Source organism: Arabidopsis thaliana, chromosome 4 (genome assembly GCF_000001735.4).
Source record: "Arabidopsis thaliana chromosome 4, partial sequence".
In the NCBI taxonomy this organism is placed as follows: Eukaryota; Viridiplantae; Streptophyta; class Magnoliopsida; order Brassicales; family Brassicaceae; genus Arabidopsis; species Arabidopsis thaliana.
Genome location: NC_003075.7, coordinates 14,164,623 through 14,189,439, shown reverse-complemented (window position 1 = coordinate 14,189,439; position 24,817 = coordinate 14,164,623). Strand labels below are relative to the sequence as shown.

Sequence of the window (24,817 nt, the reverse complement as noted above, 5' to 3'; positions counted from 1 at the left end):
CAGCTCATCCGCAGAAAGTTTTTAATTTAACTTAATTATTATTTTTAATATTAAGAACCAATTAATATATATATATATATATATATAACCATTATACTAATGATTTATACATTTCTATCGTTTCCTACAGATGGCGGTGCACTCTATCTCAAAGTATTACTATATTATGGTGTAACTTTACGGTTGGTACGTATCAATTAAGTTATTCAAGAATACTCCTTTACAATTTAGTTCACTTTTTTTTTTAGTTAGTTAACTCTTTTTTTTGTAATGAAAGTTGTCTTTAATTCATGTTTATTAAATATTTATAAGAACACTTATCTACTTCTTTTTCATAACAAATAGTATCAGATAAAAACTTACAATCATATTTTATATAGCAAAATCTCAAAATTATGACTTCTTTAACGAGTTTACAATTATATATTTTTTCTTATTGATTTTAAAATCCATTTGAGACTGATTTCTTAATAGTTGAAATAAACAAATACAATTATCCCCCACATTGATAATGGTTAAGAGCCAAGTATACATATATATGAACATGAAATTTGTTCAAGTTAGTTAGCCACATAATCTAGTGTAATGGTTAACAAAACATAATCTAATGGTTTGTATTAATGTTATGGATATGTCATTACTCAGTACTCATGAACCATATTTAAATTTATATAATACATGTTGTTGATTAAATAAAACAAATTGTAGGACGTTTTCCCTCAATTAACAGAATTATGATCTTATTCTTTTATAATCATTGTGATTGTGTGGTGTTTAATTTGTCAATCTGTATTTTATCTTTCCATACTGCTTCTGACCAACAATGATTAAAATAAGAGAATATTTGCACTGCTTATAAAATAAATACACGTATATTCTTACAAAAATAAAAGAAAAACAAATGTGTATTTTATCACCAATGCAAAAAATTAATTTAGGATTACGCTCAGAGCATGATTGTAAAGGGATGCCATTTCCGAGATTATAACAGCTTTTTCCGATTTAACAATTGATTTGTAATGATAAAAGGACTCTTTATATTATTAATCATCTATTTCTTTTTACTTGTTAAATAAATAAATAAATTATATTCTATACGTTTGCTTTAAAGCAATTAGCAACTATCAGTTCATTAGACCGCATTAAGTAAGTTCCTTGGAATCATCTTCGAGAAAATATCTCATATGATTTTGATTGGTCACATAATGTACTATAGAAAATAACACAATTGCTCGCTATTCATGAGTTACTATTATAATCACATTTTTCTTTCTTTCTGAAAATTAAAGATAATAGCAAAATGAGTAGTGGAATAAAAGTATGAGACACACAAAATTATTTGTTTGACGATGAAAATATAATAATAGTATTACTTTCTTTGTTGATCGATACAAGATAATTAGCATTGCTCAAGAAGAGTACAAATAAGAATATTTCTATTTATATGAAAAACGTTCAAAAGAATATGAAAATAATCATAGAGGAAGGAATAAGAGACGACGAAAAAAGAAAAAAAGAAAAAGGAATAAGAGATCTGAGGAATCTATAGGAGCCAAATAATAATATTAATTAATTCATTTCATTATACACGAAAAATGATTGGGAATTTAGAACTCCATAGATTTTCCAAGATCTTGTGAAACTAACTCCTCCCATACATTACTCAGATCTGACTAGCACTATACCTAATATGCATATATACATTATACAATTAGTGGTGTAAATAATGGAACACATAACTTTAAGATCGAATATATGGTCGCTTTGTTTTATATATTTCTCTAGATTGTGATAAATATATGGATTTTATTTACATAGTTGTATAGTTTCGTGGAGAGAGTTTTCAAGACAGGAAATCTTAATAAAGATTATAGGCACAAAAACCTTAGAAAATAGGGATTTTGGTTTTGTCAAGACAAGAAAAAATAACATTATGACAGTTATGTTTTTAATAAATACAATTGGTACCATGTTTCTAGATTTTATTGTTTCTATTTATATATGTGTCAAGTAGAAGGAGCAGATCTCAATAGGCAATCGTTTTGTAACATTTGACAGCTTAATTGGTCTGAAAGTTTTGATCTTTAGTGAACTGTTAGAGATTATGATTGATATCTTCGGTAGTTAAGCCTCAATGCCTCATGTGTCTGGTTATAGGATAATTTATGCTGACCAAAATAGCTTCATCAAAGTAATAAAAAAGGAACTATATTCTTATAAACAAAAAGAAATAGTTTGTAACGACTGGAACATATCAATGTTCGATCAAACATATCTTTTGAACATGAGTAGGGGTGTTCTTATGAACCAGAACATATGAGCTGATGATCCGATTCGATTGCTTGGAGAATTTGAAGGTTAGCTTGAGATTTTTTTTCATATATGCTATATGTATTTATCTCAATCATGACCAACATATAATTAGTTGAATTAGAGTTAAAGACTGTTAGTCTATCATATTGCAAAAAAAAAAAGTCTGATCACTCGATCATATAACTCTCTTTCCTATGTAAGAAAAAATATAGGTTATAACTCAGTAATGATATTAGTACATAATTGATATGTAATCTTATAGGTATGGTATGCTCAAAGTAGTTGAAACATTTTATAACAAAAAAGTAAACCTAATTGAAATATATGGAGTTATTGGGTAGAAGATTCAAGATATAAATAGTGTGCGTCATACCAATATCCTCGAAGTTGTCACATGCTATAGAATATAATTTCTTAATAAACTAGCAATTAACAAAATCATAATAATTATACAAACTATTTGTCGCACCAATTATCACACTCTTTTTATAATTAAAACACATGAAAAAGATTCTTGCCTACGTCGCCGATTGTCAACAAGAAAATCATCACCACAAAACTATAAAACTTGTTTTCCTAAAGAACAAATATATTCATATGTACTCACACAAAATTAACATTGTTCTATTTTAATCTCTGTTTTTAAAAAAAATATTGACTATAAATTGAGTGACACGTCTAAAGATGAGCGATTAATGTTTCTTATAATAAACCCATGACACTTTAAACTTAGAAAATATATCGATCGAATGTCTGAAACTACATCGATCATTGAGAACGATAAGTTAGCAAATTTATGCAATCAATATGGAATTAAACAGAATTTTATTTTAACAAAAGGAATTAAATAGAATTTAACCTTATCTTGACAGGGCCATTGCACCTGGCGCAACCGAAGGTTTTTCATGTGGCAACCAAGGTTCATATTTTATTAGACTCTGTGTTTGATATAATTAATTAAAGTACTACTATATTTTTGTTGAAAGAATAAAAAGGTTATGAAAAAACTTGAAACTAGGTGCCGCCCAACTTCGAATGAAGAGACATAAATCAACAAACTCCGAACCCAAGTGTGGTCCTGGTTTTTATTATATTTAGCTGTAAACCGGAATTTAAGTTAAAAACCGAAAGCTGGACCAATGCATTACTTCATTTTTTGGTTTGATTCAAATATGGATTCAACACATTAATCAAATGTAGCATCTAACTATTGTTGCATACCCTATATTATCTATCAAAAAATGTATATTTACATATGATAACTTCTCATATGAAGAAAATGCAAAACATTAATCTTCAGTACTATCTAAAAACTAGTATGATTAATTTTTGGTGAAACCAAGAAAGATAAAAAGTAGTTTGATTTACATAAGAGATTATTTAAATAATGGAAACATGTGGTTAGACTTAATGAGACGTGGTGGATGGTGATTAACTTCAGGCCATGGAAGAGTTTTCTTGCATGGTACATGACTTGTATCCACAATTCCACATGCTGTACACATAACATTATTTGTATATATTAATATATTTTATAAAATAAAACTAAGTGTGGTCAGATGGGTATCAAGTATCAACCATGTTCTTAAACTCCCATATTATGGTAACCAACTAATGATTATATATATATTTTTAATAATGTATTCACTTAATTACTAGCTACTCAGTACTCATGCAGATTACTTTAGAATTTTGATCATTTTTTATACCATATTTCGGCTGTATGCTCTCTTATTATCCAATATTGTTTTGGGATGACGATTACATCTTTATTTGTATTTTACATGTTAGAATTAAACTTATATAAGAAATGTCTCGTGAGACGCAAGACAAGTTTTTTCAAAAACAAAGTTTACGTGAAATGAACAATTAAATTGAGCTAATTTAAGTCATTTTTTTTTGTTTGGCTATTTTACGACAGCATGTATCAGAGAAATTTAAGTCAAAAAAAAGTTTACGGTATCATTTGTGGTTTTTAATCGTTTTTTTTTTTGCTTTTTTATCTACGGATGATATGACTATTTATCAACCGAAAAAATATTAAAATGAGTATACTCATATACATTACAAAAGCCGAGAGACTTAAATTTCAGTTTCTATTATCGTTTCACAAGGATTTTATATCAAGATATTATTGCGGCTCTAGAGATAATTATGTCTAAGAAAGGAATATTCTTTTCATTATGCATTGATTTTATAATCGTTCGAGAACATACGTAACACTAACAATTGCGGATGGACATGAACCGAATGAAACTGAAAACTGTTTCTTAAAAAATTATTTATTTGGCTCTATTAGTTAGAGAATCGAGATGAAGTTTTGTAACGTCAAAAAAAATTCGACGTCCAAAAAGGATAATGCATGAACATTCATGAAGAGCCACGTCCTTTCACCCTTAGATCAACCCTTGAGTTGCTCTAGGGACATTTGTTTACTTCACTAATCTCATTTTGTTAGTTTTTTAATTAGAAAAATGAATTGTTATATGGATTTAATCAAACGATAATGTGCCACATGCATATTCTTCGTATTCGTATTATCGTATACTATACGTCCCCCGCGTAATGGTATTTCTTTTTATCACGTGATTCTGCATGACTGCATTTGCTATATATAACTCTGTCAGTATTTTTTTAAAAAACCAACAAAAAAACTATGTAAGTATTTATAAACTATATGTTATTATCGAACCTTGCAAGATTTACGTAAGTAGTTCATCGGTAGATCGTCCTTAACTAAACATATATTAAATCTGATTTGAAAAAGACAATTAATGAAAAAGTCTATCTGATTATGCCCGTAACTAAAAGTTGGACATGTGGGGAAAAAAATTTGGACTTTCCATAACTAGAAACTCAAATTTGTTACGTTTCTTTTCTTGTTAGAAAATGTCCATGCAAGTCATAGGGAGCAAAATAAATTAATAACTAAATAAATATTTTCAAACAGAACATTAAGCATTCCAAAACCATATTTTATCGTTTGGTTGGCGAACCGACTTACGAAATGCGATACTTATTTTTGGGATTGACAGCTTTTTTGTGGCGACGCATGAATAGGGATGACAATTCTTTTCTCCTTTGTCAATAAATAGCATTATAGCACTATTGGTATATATAATTTCAAAATAAATGCATGACACAAGTTGTAGCTAGGTGGTCAAATTGTCCGAACCATAATTGTATTATTTTGTTATATAGACCGTTTTTCTCTAAATCTCCTAACCGCCACAACGTTGTAGTTTTGACTCTAAAGAATATTCAATGATTCAAGTATGAATATGTAAATATATTCGTAGAGTCAGGTGATAAACTAAACAACAGAAGCTTAAAGTCAACAAATATTTTATTCATCTTAATATATTCCTTACACTTGATCTATCAATTGAACCCGCGTATTATTAATGAAATTCCGACAGAATTTTTAATTTTTTAATTTTTCTTTTAATAATCGTTGCAACTTAAAAGTCAACTAATATTTATTATACTGGGAGAAGATTGGTCCATATTTTGAGTAACGAACATTGATTATCCTTTTTTTTTGTAAAAAAACATTGATTATCCTTATAGAAGAAAAAACAAAAATGTAAACTTGAAATGTACCACGACCACGAGGGAGATGGTGTTAACGTACCATATCGCAAGAAAAAATATTACAAAGGTTTTCTTTCTATGGTCCAGAGCTCTGGTTAGAAAAATCAATATGGTCCTGGAAAGATCCAAGTGGACTCATGCATTTTGAATAATCAAATATGGTATTGCATTACAACTGTGAGTCTGTGACGTAAATTTTGTTTGAGATACAAATTCTATTTTATTTTTTTTGGGCTACCAAAATTTGGTTTGAAACGTATAATTTGGTCGGTTTCATTACTATACGAGGAAGTATACTAATTTCGTTGAAATATATGGAATAAAACGTTATTCTGTTTTTTTTTTGTTAAACGTAATTCAGTTACACGTAAGAAACTTATATTTGTCATTAATCTCTATGTATAATTAAGGTTGCTGAAATTTTAAATTTGACCCACAATGAAGTTTTTATAAACCATGTTACATGTACATGCATATATATTAAAACTTGAGATAAAGATATTTATGGACAACATATAAAACTTAGTTGTCAAATCTAAAACCGGATTGTTGACAAAAAATAATAATACAAAACCTGATTGTTAATAATACTTGGGATTGAAAAAAACAAAAACAAATCAAGCCCAAAACTTCGTGGAGATGGGTTCGGTCAAAGTGAAGTGCTTAATGGAGATCCTCTACTACTCGAAGTAATTTGTTCGATTAAATAGTTCGATTTTTTTTTTTTTTTAGCCTTTGTGAATTGTAAATGACACATGCAAGAGTTTTCTTAACTCTTATGATTGTATGTGGTATTTGATATTAAATTTGTGTAACTTCATATAAAATGTAATTGTGCGAGAAAAGAAGAAGAATTAAAACACGAACACATTTGACTTAAAAAGCAAAAAAGAAAACAATTGTTGTGATACGTTGTGAAGAGCAAAATGAGTTCCGAAACCACAAACATTATCGCATGGAGCATCATCTTCTTGTTGGGTTTTGTATCATGGCGGATTAGCTTTATATTCCGAAAGAATGACAATTGTGGTTGTTGTGCTGATGTTTAGGTGAGTTAATAATTTCTTTTTTGGATTTCAAGATTAATATAATTAGGAATTTAGGATATGACGTAATATAGCAATGCATTTGAAGATACAGGTACTCGATTTTTTTTCCTTATTTGCGTGGGTCTCAGGGTCAATGAATACATAAGTAATGATTTCGAAGACACAAATATGATGATGGATGTGTGTACGTAGATGAGGCTGTGAAGATAAAACATTTATAAATAACAAAATAGTGTTTGTGAATTTTAATATCACATTAGAAAAAGAGAGGCAATGTTACATAATAAATCCAGTATAGCAAACTGTATATCTTTTACCCACTTAAGTTGTTTGTTTTCTTTTGTACAAACCAAAACATGAGTTATATCTTTTGCTATAACAATTGGTGTATTTCACCAAATTAAAATGAAAGTTGAACCAAAAAGAAGAAAGGAGAAACTGCACAAGAAGAACAAAACATCGAGTTCGATGTTGCCTCTCTTTTTCTCCCAGCCATAGCATAGACCTTAAGGAACTTCTGGGATGATCAGAGACAATGAATAACAAAGAAACAAAATGGAGGATCAATTAATGTCTCGTTGTAGCGGTGATGAATGAAATAGAATCTGGAAATCTCCGACGATTTTTTTGTTCTTCTTCGTCCTCTTTGCTTTTACTGGTGTGTTCTTGAAGGGACAGTACACCTGTACAGTTTCTTTTGGTATCTTCACCATTATATCAAGAAACTGAAAGCTGGGTTTTCTTCAAGTTCTTCAGCTGGTTTCATTTCCGCAAAGTCCTTCTCTTTCATTGAACTCGATAGATCATCAGCCGAGAAGGGAATGCTAAGCATGCGAAAAAAGGAAAGTTGGTTTTGATCCTAAGCAGTTAACAAAGCTTCTGCATAGCAGATATAGAGTGTGTAGATTTAGGGTTAATTTGTTACCTAGAATCTTCGTCTAACAAAAAGGCGCTGCTGTCTGCGTTGTTGGAATCCTCTGTCATAAGCACTCTCATGTTTGCAATCACCTGTTCATGAACATGAATATAGTAGAAGTGTTAAGAGCAGATAGAACAGGAGAAAGAGAGAAAACGAGAGCTATTTCTACAGAAAAGCATACATCTTGAGATACACTTCTTGTGTTGTAGCTGTCATCCCAGTACAATGTACATATCCTATAAAGTTGCTGGACACTAAGGATCTGCAAAATTGAACACAACATTCAGATTCTGATACAAATTCTTATGCAGAATATCCGTCTATTGTCGAATGAAAAGAGTCAGGCCGATGGAGGGACTCACAGGGCATAAATCATGGGCGATGTCATCGTACGAGATTCTGTACTTTTTATGGATGACCTGTTGGTAAATGCCAAATCAAGAGACAATCATAAGAACGCACAAACCTCTTACCACCAGATATAAGAAATAAGGAAAATAGAATAGTGGATTTTTTCTTATAATCAGACAAGAGTAAAAGAACATACCATGAATCCAACTGCTTGCCTGATGTGTTTCAGTTCATCCCAGGAAGAGCCAGCATACTGCAATTAAAGAGGACAGGTATAATGAGCCAAATTGTGCTGCGCATAAATTAATCAATTCAAAAATGTAGAAAGGGAGATTCACTAAGGGAATACTTCTTCTGTTGTTTCGTTGCACCATTCCTCTAACAATGCTAAACCAGATTTTACAAATTCTCCGTTGCTAAATGTACAACATTCTCGTCGCAAAAGAAGGCTACATAAAAAATGAACCCCGTTATATTAATGCCTTACATAGACATGCCTAGCTGATGATAGACCATAAATCAACTCTCACCTGTTAAATAATTGGACATTGATGAACGAGAATGTCTGAATAAATATATTTTGGATAAGTACCGGAGGAACCTGAAAAAGGAAAGAACTATAAGAATTCCAGACATTAACGAGAAAGAAAATGTGAATGGAGAATTTCCCATACAAAATTCTCCTGTAGTGTGCTTAGAATTGCGTTTAAGCCGTCATAAATCCCATTCCAGTGGTCTAGAGGAGAATTATTTCTCATTGTCTTTGAAGATCGAAACGATCGCAACGATCGTCCAGTTGATGTCCGCGGTGCCTAGAGAGGACCGTTCATGTCAGACCCCACAACATACCGAGAAAGAAAAGAAGACTGATAGTATTCAAGGTAAGACGAGAACAATGAATTTTTTTCTTAGCTGACCTGGATGCAAAGGGAAAGCAACGTTTGCAACTCGTTTTTCAGGTTATCTCGAATCATTCCAAATATCTTTTCTACGTATGCTGTAAGCTGCTGTTTAAAAAGTAAAGCTGGATCCTTGGCCACAACAGGGCGAATCACTGCAGCCGCTGCAGCTTCTGCTGCTGCAGAAGTCTCGGCAGAGGAAGGCGCTGAACGGAAACCCTGGTATAGTATTTTAAAGGATAATGCTTCAGAAAATTTTATTAATTTTGGAACAAATCATTATCATAGACTAACAAAGGCATATATACCATGGCCATTCTTCCAAACAAGGAAGTTGAAACAGGTGTTTTTTGCTGTGGAGTGGCACCGGGTTTCAGACTTTGTTGGATCATGAACAACAAGGTTGAAGTATTGGACAACCAATATGCCAAGTGCTCGTTGTCACCTTCATCCTGATAGTAATGATCGTAACAGCTCAATTGTGATTATCATATATATAATCTACCTCCACGACAAAAAAGAGGACAATATTCCATCCTTGGGTACCAATGTCTAATTATAACGACTTGACATGTAATTCAGTACCTTGATAGCAGAACCAATCATTTGAACAAGACGATCAAACACACTAGTCCTTTCAGCTTCAAAGGATTTCCAATGAAGGAGGCATTTGTATATTGTAAATGCAGCTACAGGCTTCCCCTGGTTGAATCCAATATTATTTACTACGCAGTTGATAAGAGCACCAATATTCTCCTATAGCAAGAAAAATATCTCTCTTCAATAAATAAAAAAAGGCACATCCGACAGATCAGAAAAAGCTAGAAGGGAGTAATTCAACTAAAAACCATACACGTTGACGATCCAGATGATATCTCCGAGTCTTTGCATCAGATTCTTGTTCTTGAGTTCTTGCCAGTGTTTCAATCTCAGATCCCTGCAGAGATGTATTTAAAAGACATACAAACAGATGGAACATAATTTAGGGAAAAAGAGATGGAAAAGCAAGACAGGACTTACATTGAACGGACTTTCTTTGCTGGAAAAGTGACCATTTTGTGAGCCCTACAAGAAGGAGAGTAACACTTTAATTATCATGATTGTGTAGCCATCCAAGAAATGATTTTGCTCAGATATACCTTAACTGGAGTCGGAGGGAGATGTCCTGATGCCTGGATGAGGGATTTCTGCCTCAATATTTTGTTTTCAGATTCCACATCTAAGATTTTTTCTTGAAGTCTGCAAGTGAAAAAGTGAAAAATACGCTTAATGTTGAGTGCCAAAGGGATCTTTGGTGAATTCATTAAGAGACCAAGAGATGTATGGTGGGTACTCGTGCACAGCAGTTTTCAAATTAACAATGGTAGTTTCAGCCTCTATAGCCTGCTTCAGTCTCTCCTCATTTATTTTGCTTCTCTCCTCGAATTTTTTCTCTGTTTCATCAATCTTCTGGTCCAATGAACTTACCAGGGACTGAAACCAAATGAGAAATAAAGGAAATGTGAAACCTTCCTTCAGATGTCACAGCTTTGACATCCTTAATAGACGCAGAGAAAGAAAAAAAAAAGAAAAGAAGAGAGCTAAGTTCCTACCTTGAGCTTTTCATTTTCACTAGTTAGCTTCTCCACTAGCTCTGTGTCAACTACAGGAACCTCCTGCAACACAGGAACAGTTTCTGCCATCTTTTTAGCAGCTTCCACTTCCTGTAAGTGCAAGGCTTTGGTTTCCTTGAATTGAAGTTGCATTTCCTCCAATGCTGATCGTAGTTTTGCATTTTCTTGTGTTTTACTTTCTTCCATGTCCGTCTAAATCGTTAAAGCCAGAGAAATAGTGACGGATATGTTAATTATCTGAATCCAGTAGAGAAGAGCTTTAAGAATGGAAATAATGCAAGGATAATAGGTAAACAGTCTTTACTAACTTACCCTCATGCGTTTCTCTAGCTGCAGTTTCCACGTGAGTTCTTCCACTTGCTTCTCAAGCTTACTCTTGGCAGCTTCAAGGACTCCCGTTTCCTTTGCAGCCTGCACGAAATATGAAGGCGTCATGGTTGCAATTATTCATATTTTGGGAAAAGCTAACATCTTCTGCCTAAATTTCGTAGACCCTCAAACGGCAAAGATAATTTCCAGCTTCTAGCAATTGCATCAAAAGAGCCAGCTCAACTTTAAAACCTCAGCCAATCGTTATGTAAGGACATATATTTCCATTATATAAGCTCATTTAAAACCCAACATTATCTGAACTGTTGCAATTGCCATATAGTATACTATGCTTAAAACGAGAACGAGGATACACACAAAGTGAAGAGAAGGCTCACCATCTTAAGCTTCCGCAGTTCTTTACGGGCTAACCTTGCTCTCCATGCACTTTGTGTTGTAATTGCTGCTTTCTTGAGCCTCTGGTAGTGCAACTGGGCCAGGAATTTGCGACAATGACTCTGTAATATACAAAGAGAACAGATTCAAAGTCATAAATTTCAAAAGCAATTCGTGACAAAGAAGAAAATCACATTACAATTAATAGATGGACCAAAAATAAAACAAGAAACATGTAGTCTTCACAACACTAGAAACGTGTACAGCACCTGAATCATAATTGCCGCCTTGTCCTGCCTTTGGAACCGGAGCCTGCCACGGGAAGCCATACCACGTATTCCTAATTGAATGGAAACAGCAGCAAAATATAATTCCTTGTAAGACTTCCGAGCAAGATGCATTCGTATGTCTCTCTGAATCTCCAAAACAGCTGCATCTCTGCGCAAGCCCTCAAAGATAAGCCGAGAAAGTTGACCTACAAATCACGTACAACAAAGCAGGGGATGAATAATTAGTAACATTTCAAGTTGCCTGAGTAGTAAACTATTGACTTTAAAGTACCTCTGCACACAGCCTGCATATTAGTTGCAACCTTGCGAAGCATAAGAAAAGTTTTGCGGGACAAGTAGGAACGGAATTTCCTCTGGATCCTGCTGGCTGCTCTGCCTAAGACCTCATTCCTCCGAGCATCTAAGTCAGCCATCTGTCCAGCCCTGAGGAAAACCTTCGTTTTACCAATCTGGAAAAACAAAGGCGCGTCATAAAAGGAGGAGCAATCAGACGCTTAACATAAGAGTTTTAAAGCTCGGCCACAATGCAAAGTATTCAACACATGGCGCTTCAAAAACGTACTTGGTATCCTTGGAGTGCAACTTTTTCAAGAAGTTTCTTGCAGGCGACATCATCAGTACTAGAAAGAGGCCAACCATCAGTACTAGAAAGAGGCCAACCAAAAGTTAGAACGTTTTCAATATCTAGGTAAGTTTCATAACTTTAAGTTGAAGAGAGGGAACCTCTTATCCAAAACTTCAGGAGCCAGGACACTAAATCTCTCGAGGAATTCTTCAAACTTTTTTCTTGTCGGAAATCCAGCACAGCTAATCCTGATTGCCTCCATCACGCCCTGAAAGATATACATATCTAGAATTTAAAACTTGCATGTAACTATGACAAGCACATTTATTAGAAAACTAAAATATGGAAATCCCACCCCACATCGTAACTGTTGCAAAACATTTTGGTTCTCAAAGATCAAAGGCTTCAGAAGGTTATTGGGCTTCACACAACGAATATAGTGAGGCTCAGTAGTACTCAGCGTTTCAAGCAATGTCACCAATTGTTGCTGCATTAAGTAAGAAAGTAGCTTCAGTAGTCATAAGATTAATTAGACAACAATTTGCATATAACTACTTCATTTACTGCACCTTAAATCGTGAACTAATCGAAGAGAACTTTGACTTTTTGTTAGCATCTTCCGCAAGAAGAGGAAAGAGGCTTGCAACAAAGGCACACCTCGAAGCATTTAGTAGAGTCTGATGCTCGGCAACAACATAATCTTTGTTCTTTTCCAGGAACTGTTCAGTCTGATAAGTGACCTGAATATATAATTTAGTACTTACATATTAGGGTATGAACAACAAGTTTTTTAGGGCATTATTGCATTATACTATTCAAACATCGAAGCAAGCGTATACTCACATCACCAGCATAGTGGCAAATTGTGAAGTCGGTACGAGACAATTTTGGCTTACTAAAGTGCTTGTGATCTTTGAACGTTTGATACATCTTTTCGGCAAATGTTTCATGCGTTGCTCTTGGGAACATGCTGCAAGATACAGGTATGAAATTTAGATATAAAAGGAGAACGAGACAATACGTGTTGAACAATATCAAATCAAGTTCTTAGTCATACCAAGCCTCATTCAGGAGAGAAATGATACCACCAGCTTTCTGAGACATGACAAAACAATAATGAATAGTACTTCAGTAAATAATACACAGCATAGCAGATATAACTTGGTGAAACTAACCTTTTCAATAAGGTCCAAAATTTCTTGATTATCTACGAATTCAATGTAGCTCCAATCAATTTCTTCTTTATTATATTCATCTTGTTCCATTTTGAAGACGTGCTGCCCGGAAAAAAATGTGGATCACTATTAGGGACAAATCAGGCTGAAGAATGGCAACCATCTGAAGATGAACAAACCTCAGACAAACCTGATTAAAATGTTGCTGAAGTTTCTCATTCGTCAAGTTGATGCAAAATTGCTCAAAACTGCAAAGTGCAATACAAAGCATTTTTCAAGGAAAACACAAGCAAAATCCATTTGATATATTCACTGCCCTTCCATTTCAAATATATAAATAAGAAAGGAGAGCAACATCTACGACCCTTTCCATTGCTTACTAAAACTAGAGATCCATAAAGAACCAACAAAGTAAACAAGAGGCTATCATGTGAAAATGCTGAACCTTATATTCTTATCAGGCTAAGTTCCATAGCATTTCTCTAAAGTGGTCCCATTCCCTTATCAAACAAAAGGCATACCGCTTAAGCACCTGTTTGTCTTAAAACTCTCAAACCCATATATATCCAGCACTCCAATCAAATACTCTGAGTCAGGATCTTGTCCAATTGAATCATTGATCTTGTTCACAATCCTGAAAGAGCAATAGAGCAAATTAAGAAAGTTTTATTAAAGTACGTATGCAAAGAAAGAGAAGCATTTAGGTACCCAAATTCTGAGTGTATTTAAGATTAGACATACCAATCAAACAATCTTGAGTACACAGTTTTTGCCAATGCATCTCTGCTGAGTGCCGCAGATTCTTGATCCAGACACTTCGTAATGGTTTCACCACGTGTCACAATTACACGTTTACAAAGAGAATCTTCAAGTGCCTGCTCATCGCACCTGACGAAATCCAAGGAGTCAGGAACTACTTCTTTATCCCATCTTCAATGAATCAGTTCCACGAAGATTTCACATTATAAATTCATAGATAATTTACTCACATGAAAAGCTCAGCCGCAGTCTTTAGATGGTAGTTGGACGTGTCATCTTTTGGGGCTGACGAGTCTGCTTCTTTCCCTTTACCAAATTCAACGTTACCCAGATGAAGAATAGCAGCCACAACTTGAAATATTGCTTCCTGACATAAAGTTATATCAAAAGACACTCATATGTCGATACCATAATATTTACCAAGGAAATGACCAAAAAACAAAAAGTTACCTGCTCCTCTGAATTTATCCCAACAACATCCATTGCCTTTCTAGTTTCACGATACTCCTTCGCATCATCCATTCTCTCCAACTCAATGCATTGAGATTGATTCAGGTAATGAAATTTTCTTGGATCGGCCAGTTTCCATTTTTTAATGTCCTGATTAAATAATAGAAGGACAGTACATCAGGGCAAGAATTTCTTTGACACATCCTTAATGGAAGACTGCAAAATTTTAATGATACCTCCAAATGAATTTTAATAAACGTGAACCAACAGATACAAGCAAATATGGTTATTAGTATTGAATTTTTAACATTGTTGAAAGTAAAGAGCAAAGTCTGATCCATAGCTATTTAAATACCAGATCAAATTCTGACGTCCCCAATGATAATAACGCATATAAGTTCTGGGAAGTACTTTAAAAGGAGATAGAGTCCATATGTACCTCAGGAGGTGCAGCACAGAGCATGTAAAAACAGTGATAGTTCCTCTCAGGATCTGAGACCTGGCAAACCCGTGATCTCTCTAACAAATAAGTCCTGATAGCAGCACCTGATATCCTTCCTCTTTGATCAAACTGAATCTCCACGAATTTACCAAATCGACTGCAACATTATAATGATCATGAACATGAATCAATAGGTATAAGGATATTCAGCACAAAGAGAGAAGAAAATATGTACGCACACACATATGCATATGTATAGGTACATTTATACTATATACACCTTGAATTGTTGTTCCTTACGGTCTTTGCATTTCCAAATGCTTCTAGAACAGGGTTGGACTGCATAAAAAAAACACCAACATATCTAAGAATCGACTTCACCGAAACTTGACTTTGACAATCCAGATGGTCATACTAAAAGGTATAACATGGATAACCTCCAAGACTTTCTTTTCGACTGTCCTTCCTTCAGAAACAGCTCGACCTCCCATGTCTGCCAGATATTGCATGAGCAATTTAGTAGTCTCAGTTTTCCCTGCTCCACTTTCACCACTTACCAGAATTGATTGACTAATGCCCTGATTTTTCATTTGTCTACCCCAGTGGAAACAAGCCAGAGAATGTCAAACAGGAAACAACCAGAACCAAAAGAAGAAGAAAATAAACACCAAAATTAAAAATGGCAGGCACCTGTAAGCTGCATCCGCAACTGCAAACGGATGGGGGCTCAATTCTCCAAAGCCTGCACCTTTATATTGTTGCATCATATGGTTGTTGTAAAGATGCGGTAGTCTTCTAAAAGGGTTTACAGCAATCAGAATATTCCCTGTATAAGTCTGGAAGAATAGATATATTAGCGCAAATGCATAACAAAGTGAAAGAAGATATAGACGTTCAAGAAGCTCCAGTGAGCAGAAGAAATTGACATATATCAGTAAAACTCATTTGTAATGAAATTCAATAGAATACTCACATATATCTCATTTATATCAAATCTTGATTTCATATTTTGGAGGACTCCTGGTTCATGTAAATATGCTAGCCTTGTCATATCATCCACTCCAGAAGCTGGAGCTTCAACATCTTTTGGGTAAGCACTTGAAACTTTAATAGCCACCTGAAATTTTCCAAGAATGTAACAAAGTCACTTAATTTGAACTTACTCCACGTATAAACAAACAAACAAACAAACGTAAAATTTCAAAATTGAGAAGTTGATGGGTAAATAATGATTCAAACTGGTAAAACATACCGTCTTCCCTGAAGTACATTTGACCTTAATATCACTTCCTTTAACCTCGATAACTTCACCGTCTATCCATGCCACTTCTGGATCTTCCACCCAAACGCAAGAGCCAACATTGACTGTAGTACAAGCCTGCAAAACCAACAATTCAGATACTTCTATTTTCACAGCTTTATTTCAACTTCTAAAACATAGTATGAGTATATTCCCTTTCAAACTAGTAACAAGCCATATCTGCTACAACAAGAAACTAAAAACAGTTCAAAACTAAAGTTACAATAAGAAGAATCCCTCTCCGAAAGAGGACCATTCTATACTCTAGGTACTACACTTGTGTCAAAGAACTAGAACCCCTAAATGGATGAACTTAGAACCTTGATCCCCAGATCAAAAGATTTAGAGGATCATATTCAAATGGTAAATTCATGTTCCAGCTCAAGCATTTTAGTAAAACCACATCAAAATCTGGTCAAACATGAATCAATGGAAAGTCTCACCATCCGATTTCTCCGATTTTACCTAAAAGTCTACATCTCCAAAGGATCTATCTGTGCATGAAAACAAATTTTCCATTCGAATAATCCAATTCTAAGATATAGATCATTGAGAAATCTCCGATAAAAGTCAAGCCACGGATCAGTCAACCATAGCTACTCATGAAAACAAACAAACAAACAATTTCAACGATACGAGAACACAATCGCCATAGAATCAAGACACTACGAAATTTAAAACTCCCTCTGGAATGTGAACGGAAATAAACCCAGGGGAAAAACAAATAACATACCATTTACCACCGGAGGAGGCTTATCAGATCAAAATCTATTAGCTCGATTATGGATCGAAACGCATGAGATTCCTCCGATAACAGATGATCCGTTCACAAACTCAAAGTTTGTACGTAACTTACGCCATGAAGCAGACGAACTCTGCAACTCCAAAATCCAGAAAATGATGATTCAAGAGCAAAACCAAACAAAAAAATGGCCAGAAATGCGATTGATTTCAATGGAAGCTTGAGAAGCTGAGAAATCTTCAAGCAAACAACAATTAATAAAATTCAAATTGGCTCCAGAAGAAATCCTAATTTAGTCGCGTTGGGTTATAGACGCTTTCTCCTTCTTTTTTGACTTCTCTAAGCATTAGTGATTTAGTCGTCGAGCTTTTACTGCAATTAAGGTAAGTAAGCGTTTATTTACCGTTCAATTCATAAGGTGGTGTCCTTAATGAGTTAACCTTATGAATATTGGGGCCCACAGTTTTAAAAATTTACCATTTCTTTTCTTACCTCTTAGATAGAAATAAATCTATGTCTATTTCCATAATTTTGTTTTATAAATATCTAGACTAAACCCTCGAAATCGATTTAAATCGAACATTCTTACAATTTAGAACGTTCACAGTGAGTGATCAACTATGATCAAAATTACAGGGGATAAATTCAAAAAATGGTCTCGCAAAACCCCATAAATTCACCGTGAATATTTCAGCCATTAGATTATAATGAATTTGTTCATTTTGGTTTTTGTAATGGAAAAATTATGGATAAAGTAGTATCTTACAGTGATTATATTGATATATGAACAAGTTTTAGTAAACAATGTAATCTTTGACCGTGTTGACAAAAATTGTGAACTTTAGAGTATAAGACTACACACAATGATCAAATGATTAAGCAACTAACTGCAAAGAACAAACCTTTTGTACTGGTCTATAATAAGCAACTAACTGCTTTGTATCTTTTACTTCGAGGGGGTGCATGCAAACAAAGAATTGGTACTGGTCTTATGAAAATTGTCACTTGTCCACATTCGAGGTAATAATGTTTGTTTTCACACAAAAGGACTTGAAAATATGTGACTGTAAGGTGAAGAGAACGGTCTACAATCACGTGTACGTATCCTAAGGAGAGACCTCGCTTGCTCAAGTGTTGTCCATTTACCATTGGACTGTTATTACCATTTTGCATCTTTTACCGGTTCACACGGCTGATCATCTCGCCGTCACTAAGTTTTCTGATAGACATAGCAAATGGGTTCCACATTATTAGCCAATGAGAGGCGACCCAACAATTATGATTTTGTCTTTCTAGTGTTTATTGTTTAACATCGGCAAGTTGGGCGTAGCTATCCACCTTTGACTTGGAGCAGTCAACGGCTGAGATTATCAGATTGGTGAAATCCTAGCCGTTGATCTTACGGACGCGATCAAGGTTGAAGCGTTCACAAATTGCTAGCATTTTAGTAGATTAGAATAACACCACTTCATCATCATATATGTTACTACTTTTTATAATAAGAAAAAAGTCAAACCTAACCAGAATATTATTTGATGCATACCACCATGTCTTTTATTTCATCTAATAAGTAGAAGAACATTCAAAATATATGAAAGTGGGCAATGGAGTAAAGTAGTGACTCAGAAAGGTTGACAAAGGAACACAGAGAGTGTCAAACCAGAAAGGGTACAAGTCTAGGATCTGTACGGTGAGGAAGACCCGTGCGAGCTCCCAAAGCCCGGCAGCTGCAACCAGCCTGCAAATACAAAGATCAGGATGGAAGTGATTTATGTATGTTCCATTTGGAAATGAATGATTTTTGGACTGAAGGTGACGGTTTGGTGAAGCTAGAAAAACATTGGGATCAATGGCCACTTATATGAGTCTCAAACTAGTGGCAAGTGGGAGGTCAAAACTAAACGATTAGTCTGGTTTTGGCTTAAGATTACAAAGCTCGGTTATGCAAACACAGTTACAAGATTCACATAATCTATAGGTTATGTTGAAGATTCATATACATTGGTGAAAACAAAACAAAGAGGTTCAGTTTAGAAGAGTTACCACTTGAGCAGCAAATGGTAACATTTTCTCTGGGGGCATGCCGGCGCATATGGCTACAGATCAAGGAAAACAAGTAGAGACAGGTCAGTTTTGGGTTTTGGGTTCTGATTTCTCAGAGCGTGTACAAGAATTTTTGCAAATTGTTTACCATATAGAACAGCTCCTATGAATGCATCGCCAGCACCAGTGGTGTCTACAAGCTCTTCTGGAGGAATTTTCTCCGCTGTTCCGAGAAACAATCTTCCGGTCATTGTTCCTACCCCGTTGGCCTTCAGCTTTGTTGTCTCCTGCAAGAGAAAATGTGTGTAAATGGTAGGTTTGTTTTCATACGGTGAAAATTTCTTTTAGGAGCTAGAACACATAAATACCGATGAAACACATGTTGGAAATGTTGTCGTTGAGTCTTTTCTATGCTTCAGTGTCTCCAACAAGCTTTCAATGTCTGTCTCTTGAGATTCAAATACTTCTGCTGAAGTCGACAGAGCCAGATGATGTTTATGAACCGGGGAAAGGATCATGTAGAAGTTTTGAATCCTAAAGAGAGAGATAAAGTCTTGGGTTTTGTACCTTTTGAAGCTCTTTGAACCATTAAGCACCCATGTTCACCTGAGGTCACGATCACAAATTTCAGTTTAGGCAATCTCAACAACATGGAAACAAGTGCACCAGGAGTTGAAGACACTTCTGTCCATGTCTGCAAGACGTGAGAGACTAAGAATATTCAGCCTCAAAGCAAAAAAAAAAAAAAAAAACTGGAAAAACAAGAACAGAAACTGAGACTAACTTGCCTGAGGGAAATTTTCTGGACAGACAACGTAGTCGGCGAATGGCAAGAGATCATCTAAACCATCTCTTTTTTTCTCTGTATCAACTAAAATAGGTATCTTCTTGCGACTTGCCTGCTCTGGATAAACGCAACAAGCACAAGAGGAAATGAACATGTAGGTTGTGTGGCATTTTAAGTTTTTGGAAACACAGAAGAAAAAGAAAATCTTGTGAAATCTTCAAACATCAAAGACTAGTCTTACATACATACAATCAATCTACTACTTGCATGACTGCGGATAACAATTAAAAAAACACACTTGTTTTGGTGTATGTATTTGGGAGAAATTTAGAAACATGTGAAATCTACAACCCATCTAAAAGGTAAAGAGATGCATGCTTACCTCTTTTGCAATAACCAAAGCTGTTTCGTGTAATCTTACATCAAAGTATACAATGCTGGCTCGGTCTAGCGCTGATAGCATACTCGATTGAGAAAGGTCAGTTGGTAACATAGGTGGGTCTCCAGGCGTGTGAATACAAGTACGCGTTTTCCTGAAAAGAATAACCAATAAAGATCTGATGATCTAGACAAACAAAACAATTCCATGCCATAGGACTACCATTTCATTCTAGTTGATAGAGTAACTTTTTGCTTGAATACTTAACAAATAGATTTGATACAATAAAAGTCAACAGAAGTCAATGAAACAGGTCCTCAAATTCACAAACAGCATCAGGGCACACAAAAAACTCACGTTTGGTTGTCAACTAAGATATAGGTAAATGGTGAATTACCCTCTTTAGAGACCTGCCATGAGATGAGATAAAAAGACATCAATTACAGTCAAGATTAGGAAACTGAAGACAAAACTGCAAACTTTAGAGTATAAGACTCGACACAATGATCAAAAAGCTGAGCATTACCACAATAAAAGAAGTATCCACACCATCAGCTTCAAGCTCCTCCAACATGCCTTTTCCTTGAGAGTCATTCGCTACCTAAAGAAAATGTTCATTACTAAATCAATTAGCATCACTACACTAAAGTTGAATCTGTTCATGCCCAAATTTTTCGATTTAGAAAAGAGAAAGCAATGACCTTACTAATCAGTCTCGAATTCAATCCCAAACGAGCAGCACAAGTTAACGCATTTGCAGCATTTCCACCTCCTTGCACCTGAAACACATTCTCAACTCTAAAACCTAAAACCACTGCCAAAACAGGAAGACCGTAGGTGGGAACAGAAAAGACTTAACCTTTAGGCTAGTGCTTCGGATCTTGTCGTCAGCTTGAGGATAAGAATCCACCGTCGCTAAGAAATCTACAGCGATTCCACCACAACCAAGCTGCCAAAAATCACATTTTTCCTATAATTGCGATTCAAGTCAAAAAACCAATTCATGGAGGAGGCACAAAAACTCACGACGATTGCGTTATCCGGTGGAGGAGGAACAGAATCGATGGAGGAAGAAGAAGACATTCTAATCCTGAAACTGAATCATAGAGTAAGAGAACAGAATCTATCAGAAAGTCAGTAAGAGCTGAAGTAAACGGAGACTGAGAAAGTAAGTAACCTAGTGAATCGTCTGGAGGCCGGAAGATAGATACCGGAGGTGGAGAACAGAGGAAGAGGTGGGACATGAGTGAAGCAGAGCATTTCTCAGTGAAAGAGAGAGTTTTTTTTTTGGTCAACGAGTGTGAGAGAGTGTGTGTGTGTGTGTAAAATCCAGATGTTATTCGATTGGACGGTGTTTTTAAATTCATAAACCGGCCAGTTCAATCGGTTTGGACCGAAATCTTTTCGATGAGTTAGAAGGTTTTGGTTTTGGAACGTTTTTCTTTTTTCTTTTTTTCCTTATTGAAAGCATTTAACTGGTTTTTCTTCTGGCTTTTGTCAAATTTGTGTCCAAAGTGTATCTCACATGATGATCACATATCTTTTGATGATGTTATGTGACATGTTGTTGGTTTTGAATGGTAACATGTTAAACAGTTATGACTTATGATAGTGGACTTAATGCTACATTTATGTTGACGATTGGCTTTTGAAAATGCTAACCAGCATTGATTTAACAAAGGAGTAAATAACATTTGAACGTGTGAAATTTTTACAGTATGCATCTTTCTATTAAATTTCTCTTCCAATATTGATCTTAAAATCTCTGCTTACCCTAGTTAAAGATAAACAAGATGGAAAGTTGACTGGTCAGCGGATCTTAAAGAAAGGAAATTTAGTAGTAGTATAATAGAAGCGTAAATGGACAAGTAAAGAAGATCACCTCTTGTTGACTAAAGAGAATCCAACGTTTACCGTTTCTTAATTTCCAAACATTTGAACAACTCATATGAATTTGAATTTCAATCTAGAAAAAAGGGTTGGGGTTCTAGTGGTGAAGGCTTTTGTATATGCCCCACTTTTTATAGGATTAATGAGTATAATTTTTATATTTTCTTGAAGATTCATCTCAGGATTATTCGAATTGATGAGGTTTGCTCAAGCTTGATTGGTGAAGAACATTGTTTCATTATGCGATTATAAATGCAAACACATCTATATTTCTTACTAAAAAAAAAAAAACAGAACACCAATTACAACAACTAATAAGAAACACAATGTTAGAAATACAAAAAATAAAGAATAATAAAAAAAACTTTTACAAAAATTAAGAAGAGAGGAAAATGTAGTGCTTGTCAACAGAGAGAGATACATCCCAAGTACAAGAAAGTCCCTTTGGAAAAGTGACAATATCACCTGCCCCAAACTCTACACACCATTCAACTTCTGCATCCGACGATGATGATGGTGGTGGTTTAGGGTAAACCTTAACTTTGCCCCTCAAAATGTAACATATCTCTTCTGCTTCATATTTCAAATGGTACTTCCCTGGTGAACATCCCCACCTTGAACAACAAAGAAAACCAAAACTCAATTTTCTAAATCTATCTCATGCAACTTTACCAAATGGATCTCTCACCCACAAGTAAGGATTAAAAACAAGAGTCGATCTTACTTGGGCCATGACTTGAACTTTAGTTCGTCAAGACGAGCTTGAGATGGGTTTTGCTCGACGATGATTCTTGGATTTTGATCTGCCATTTATTCTTTTCTCCTTTATTTCTGATCAACAATTTTTATTTTCCAAAGAGACGAGAGAAATGAGAAACCTAAGAGGAGATAAGTATGAGAGTGTGTAATCGTTAATGCTTTCTTTTGACGTATTTATTCAGTCAAGATATGGATCGATGCAGTAAGAAAGAGAAAATATCTCTATTGACTAGGAAAAAAAAATGAAGAACAAAAAAGGAAAAGCAGATGACTCCAATAATGGCTATGAAATTTTCAGAATTTTGGAGAATACAAACCAAAATTTCACCATTTAATAAGTATTATTATTAGGTTTAGTTCCTTCTTTATAATGCTAATCTTGCCATAGTTTGAAATGTTATTATTAGTTGACTGAAAATTTTACTAAAAAGCTAGGAAATTTTGTTTCAACAAAAGAGAATCTAACCTTATAGATATGGTAATAAATTTATCTTTCTATCATAATTTAAGTGACATGCATGTGTATATTGGATCCACTGAGTCAAAGGTTTGACTGAACATCCAGTTTGACCATCACGTGGCATAATCTGAATGGATATAAATAGTGCAGTATCTGACTAGATAAGGGAATCATATGGTTCTCGAAGATACCGACATTAATACTCAAAGTCATATTGTAGCCCACTTTTGTGATTTTTGTCTCTAACTTGATACATACCATTGCAATTTGCAAAATATCCCCCAATACAATCATTTTCCTACAAAATCACAGCTTAAATTTGCAAATATCCTCTCTCTTGCGAGCACAAACTTCGTAGACCAACTTAAAACAACTTATATTTGTTTCACCAAATATAGAAATACATGTCAAGAATCAATGAAGAATTTAAAAGCTGAATGTAAGATTTCTCGCAACACGAATGATTTAGGATATAAGATTGGTGTGAGTTTTTTTTTTTTTTTAAAGAATATTGGTTTGAGTTTTGATAAACAATATGACGTATGTGTGCAATTATATCTTCTTCTTTTTTGGTACAATGCAATTATATCTTTACATAGCTTTTTTAATCCCTTTCTCCACGTTTTATTTTGATATATTCTTAAAATTTTGGCCATTTATATCTCTTTCCAGCTCCCGTGTGAGTGTTTGTTTTTTACTTTGCTTTTTTGATTGTCGTCTTTTTTATGCATGGGATGATGATGAATCATGTCCTTTGTACTTGTGTCTCATTCGGACGTGTCTCATCTTCAAAATTTTCAGCTATTTAATACGAGTGAGTTAGTACTTTTCTTTTCAAAAAATTGAAAGATTAATTATTTAAGAATTTAAAATATATAAAAAATTATATCCTATAATAAAACTAATTTTGTAACAACTAGTCTAGTAGTACTAGAATCGGTCCTGGGCTCAACAACCTAGCCCCCTAATTGTCTTTATTTTAGAGGCCCATTATTTTATTTAAAGGTTAAAAACAAATTCGACACAATAAGTAGACGATTTCTATTTCTAATACGAAAATAATAATGGGTGAATTGCAAAAGTAACCTATTTTCATAAATTATTTAAGGATATAGCACTATAAAATCTAAAATTAAGTAAGTAACATACAGATGAGATGAAATGTCCACAAACTCCTTATTTGCAAGACTTTAGACATGCTCATGCTGACGTTGTGAACGTACAATAGATGGGTTAATTCCATTTTGTTATTTCTTTATTATTTTTGGATACTATTATTTGTACACCCCATTACATATTCTTGCTAAAATATCTCTTTAAAATAAACTGATTC

The 24,817-nt window shown here is 34.4% G+C and overlaps 3 protein-coding genes across 6 annotated transcripts; all 3 read right to left on the bottom strand.

Annotated features, from left to right (window-relative positions):
- Positions 1 to 7,271: 7,271 nt before the first annotated feature.
- Positions 7,272 to 17,442, bottom strand: XIH (Myosin family protein with Dil domain-containing protein). Its single transcript, NM_119015.4, has 39 exons — positions 17,158 to 17,442; positions 16,377 to 16,502; positions 16,098 to 16,241; positions 15,815 to 15,960; positions 15,562 to 15,718; positions 15,405 to 15,463; positions 15,122 to 15,281; positions 14,683 to 14,832; positions 14,463 to 14,599; positions 14,215 to 14,361; positions 14,006 to 14,107; positions 13,664 to 13,721; positions 13,474 to 13,575; positions 13,356 to 13,393; positions 13,142 to 13,268; positions 12,868 to 13,038; positions 12,654 to 12,785; positions 12,457 to 12,566; positions 12,296 to 12,377; positions 12,005 to 12,182; positions 11,713 to 11,918; positions 11,446 to 11,565; positions 11,051 to 11,149; positions 10,718 to 10,930; positions 10,459 to 10,598; positions 10,265 to 10,364; positions 10,146 to 10,190; positions 9,979 to 10,062; positions 9,711 to 9,881; positions 9,434 to 9,577; positions 9,144 to 9,344; positions 8,901 to 9,038; positions 8,757 to 8,827; positions 8,576 to 8,675; positions 8,423 to 8,479; positions 8,238 to 8,294; positions 8,057 to 8,137; positions 7,882 to 7,964; positions 7,272 to 7,780 (listed from the first exon to the last, which is right to left on the bottom strand). Exons 1-39 carry the CDS (start codon positions 17,158 to 17,160, stop codon positions 7,669 to 7,671), a joined length of 4,551 nt encoding a protein of 1,516 aa, NP_194600.2. The 5' UTR covers positions 17,161 to 17,442; the 3' UTR covers positions 7,272 to 7,668.
- On the bottom strand, positions 16,986 to 21,805 carry AT4G28706 (pfkB-like carbohydrate kinase family protein). 4 transcript variants are annotated; one of them, NM_001203934.1, is made up of 14 exons: positions 21,553 to 21,710; positions 21,402 to 21,471; positions 21,235 to 21,324; positions 21,077 to 21,154; positions 20,902 to 20,976; positions 20,733 to 20,785; positions 20,379 to 20,529; positions 19,998 to 20,108; positions 19,777 to 19,903; positions 19,578 to 19,678; positions 19,358 to 19,496; positions 19,210 to 19,262; positions 18,827 to 18,904; positions 16,986 to 17,299 (listed from the first exon to the last, which is right to left on the bottom strand). In NM_001203934.1, the coding sequence occupies exons 1-14, from the start codon at positions 21,633 to 21,635 to the stop codon at positions 17,186 to 17,188; spliced, it is 1,323 nt and encodes a 440-aa protein (NP_001190863.1). In that variant the 5' UTR covers positions 21,636 to 21,710; the 3' UTR covers positions 16,986 to 17,185. The 4 variants fall into 4 exon arrangements, with proteins under 4 accessions (NP_001190863.1, NP_849466.1, NP_974632.1 ...); NM_179135.4 differs by lacking the exon at positions 16,986 to 17,299 and having other exon boundaries at positions 18,628 to 18,904; positions 21,553 to 21,805; NM_202903.3 differs by lacking the exon at positions 16,986 to 17,299 and having other exon boundaries at positions 18,633 to 18,904; positions 19,578 to 19,675; positions 21,553 to 21,738.
- Positions 21,806 to 22,482: 677 nt separating this feature from the next.
- AT4G28703 (RmlC-like cupins superfamily protein) lies at positions 22,483 to 23,346 on the bottom strand. The gene is made up of 2 exons (NM_119013.3): positions 22,990 to 23,346; positions 22,483 to 22,879 (listed from the first exon to the last, which is right to left on the bottom strand). Exons 1-2 carry the CDS (start codon positions 23,073 to 23,075, stop codon positions 22,642 to 22,644), a joined length of 324 nt encoding a protein of 107 aa, NP_567815.1. The 5' UTR covers positions 23,076 to 23,346; the 3' UTR covers positions 22,483 to 22,641.
- Between the last annotated feature and the right edge of the window lie 1,471 nt (positions 23,347 to 24,817).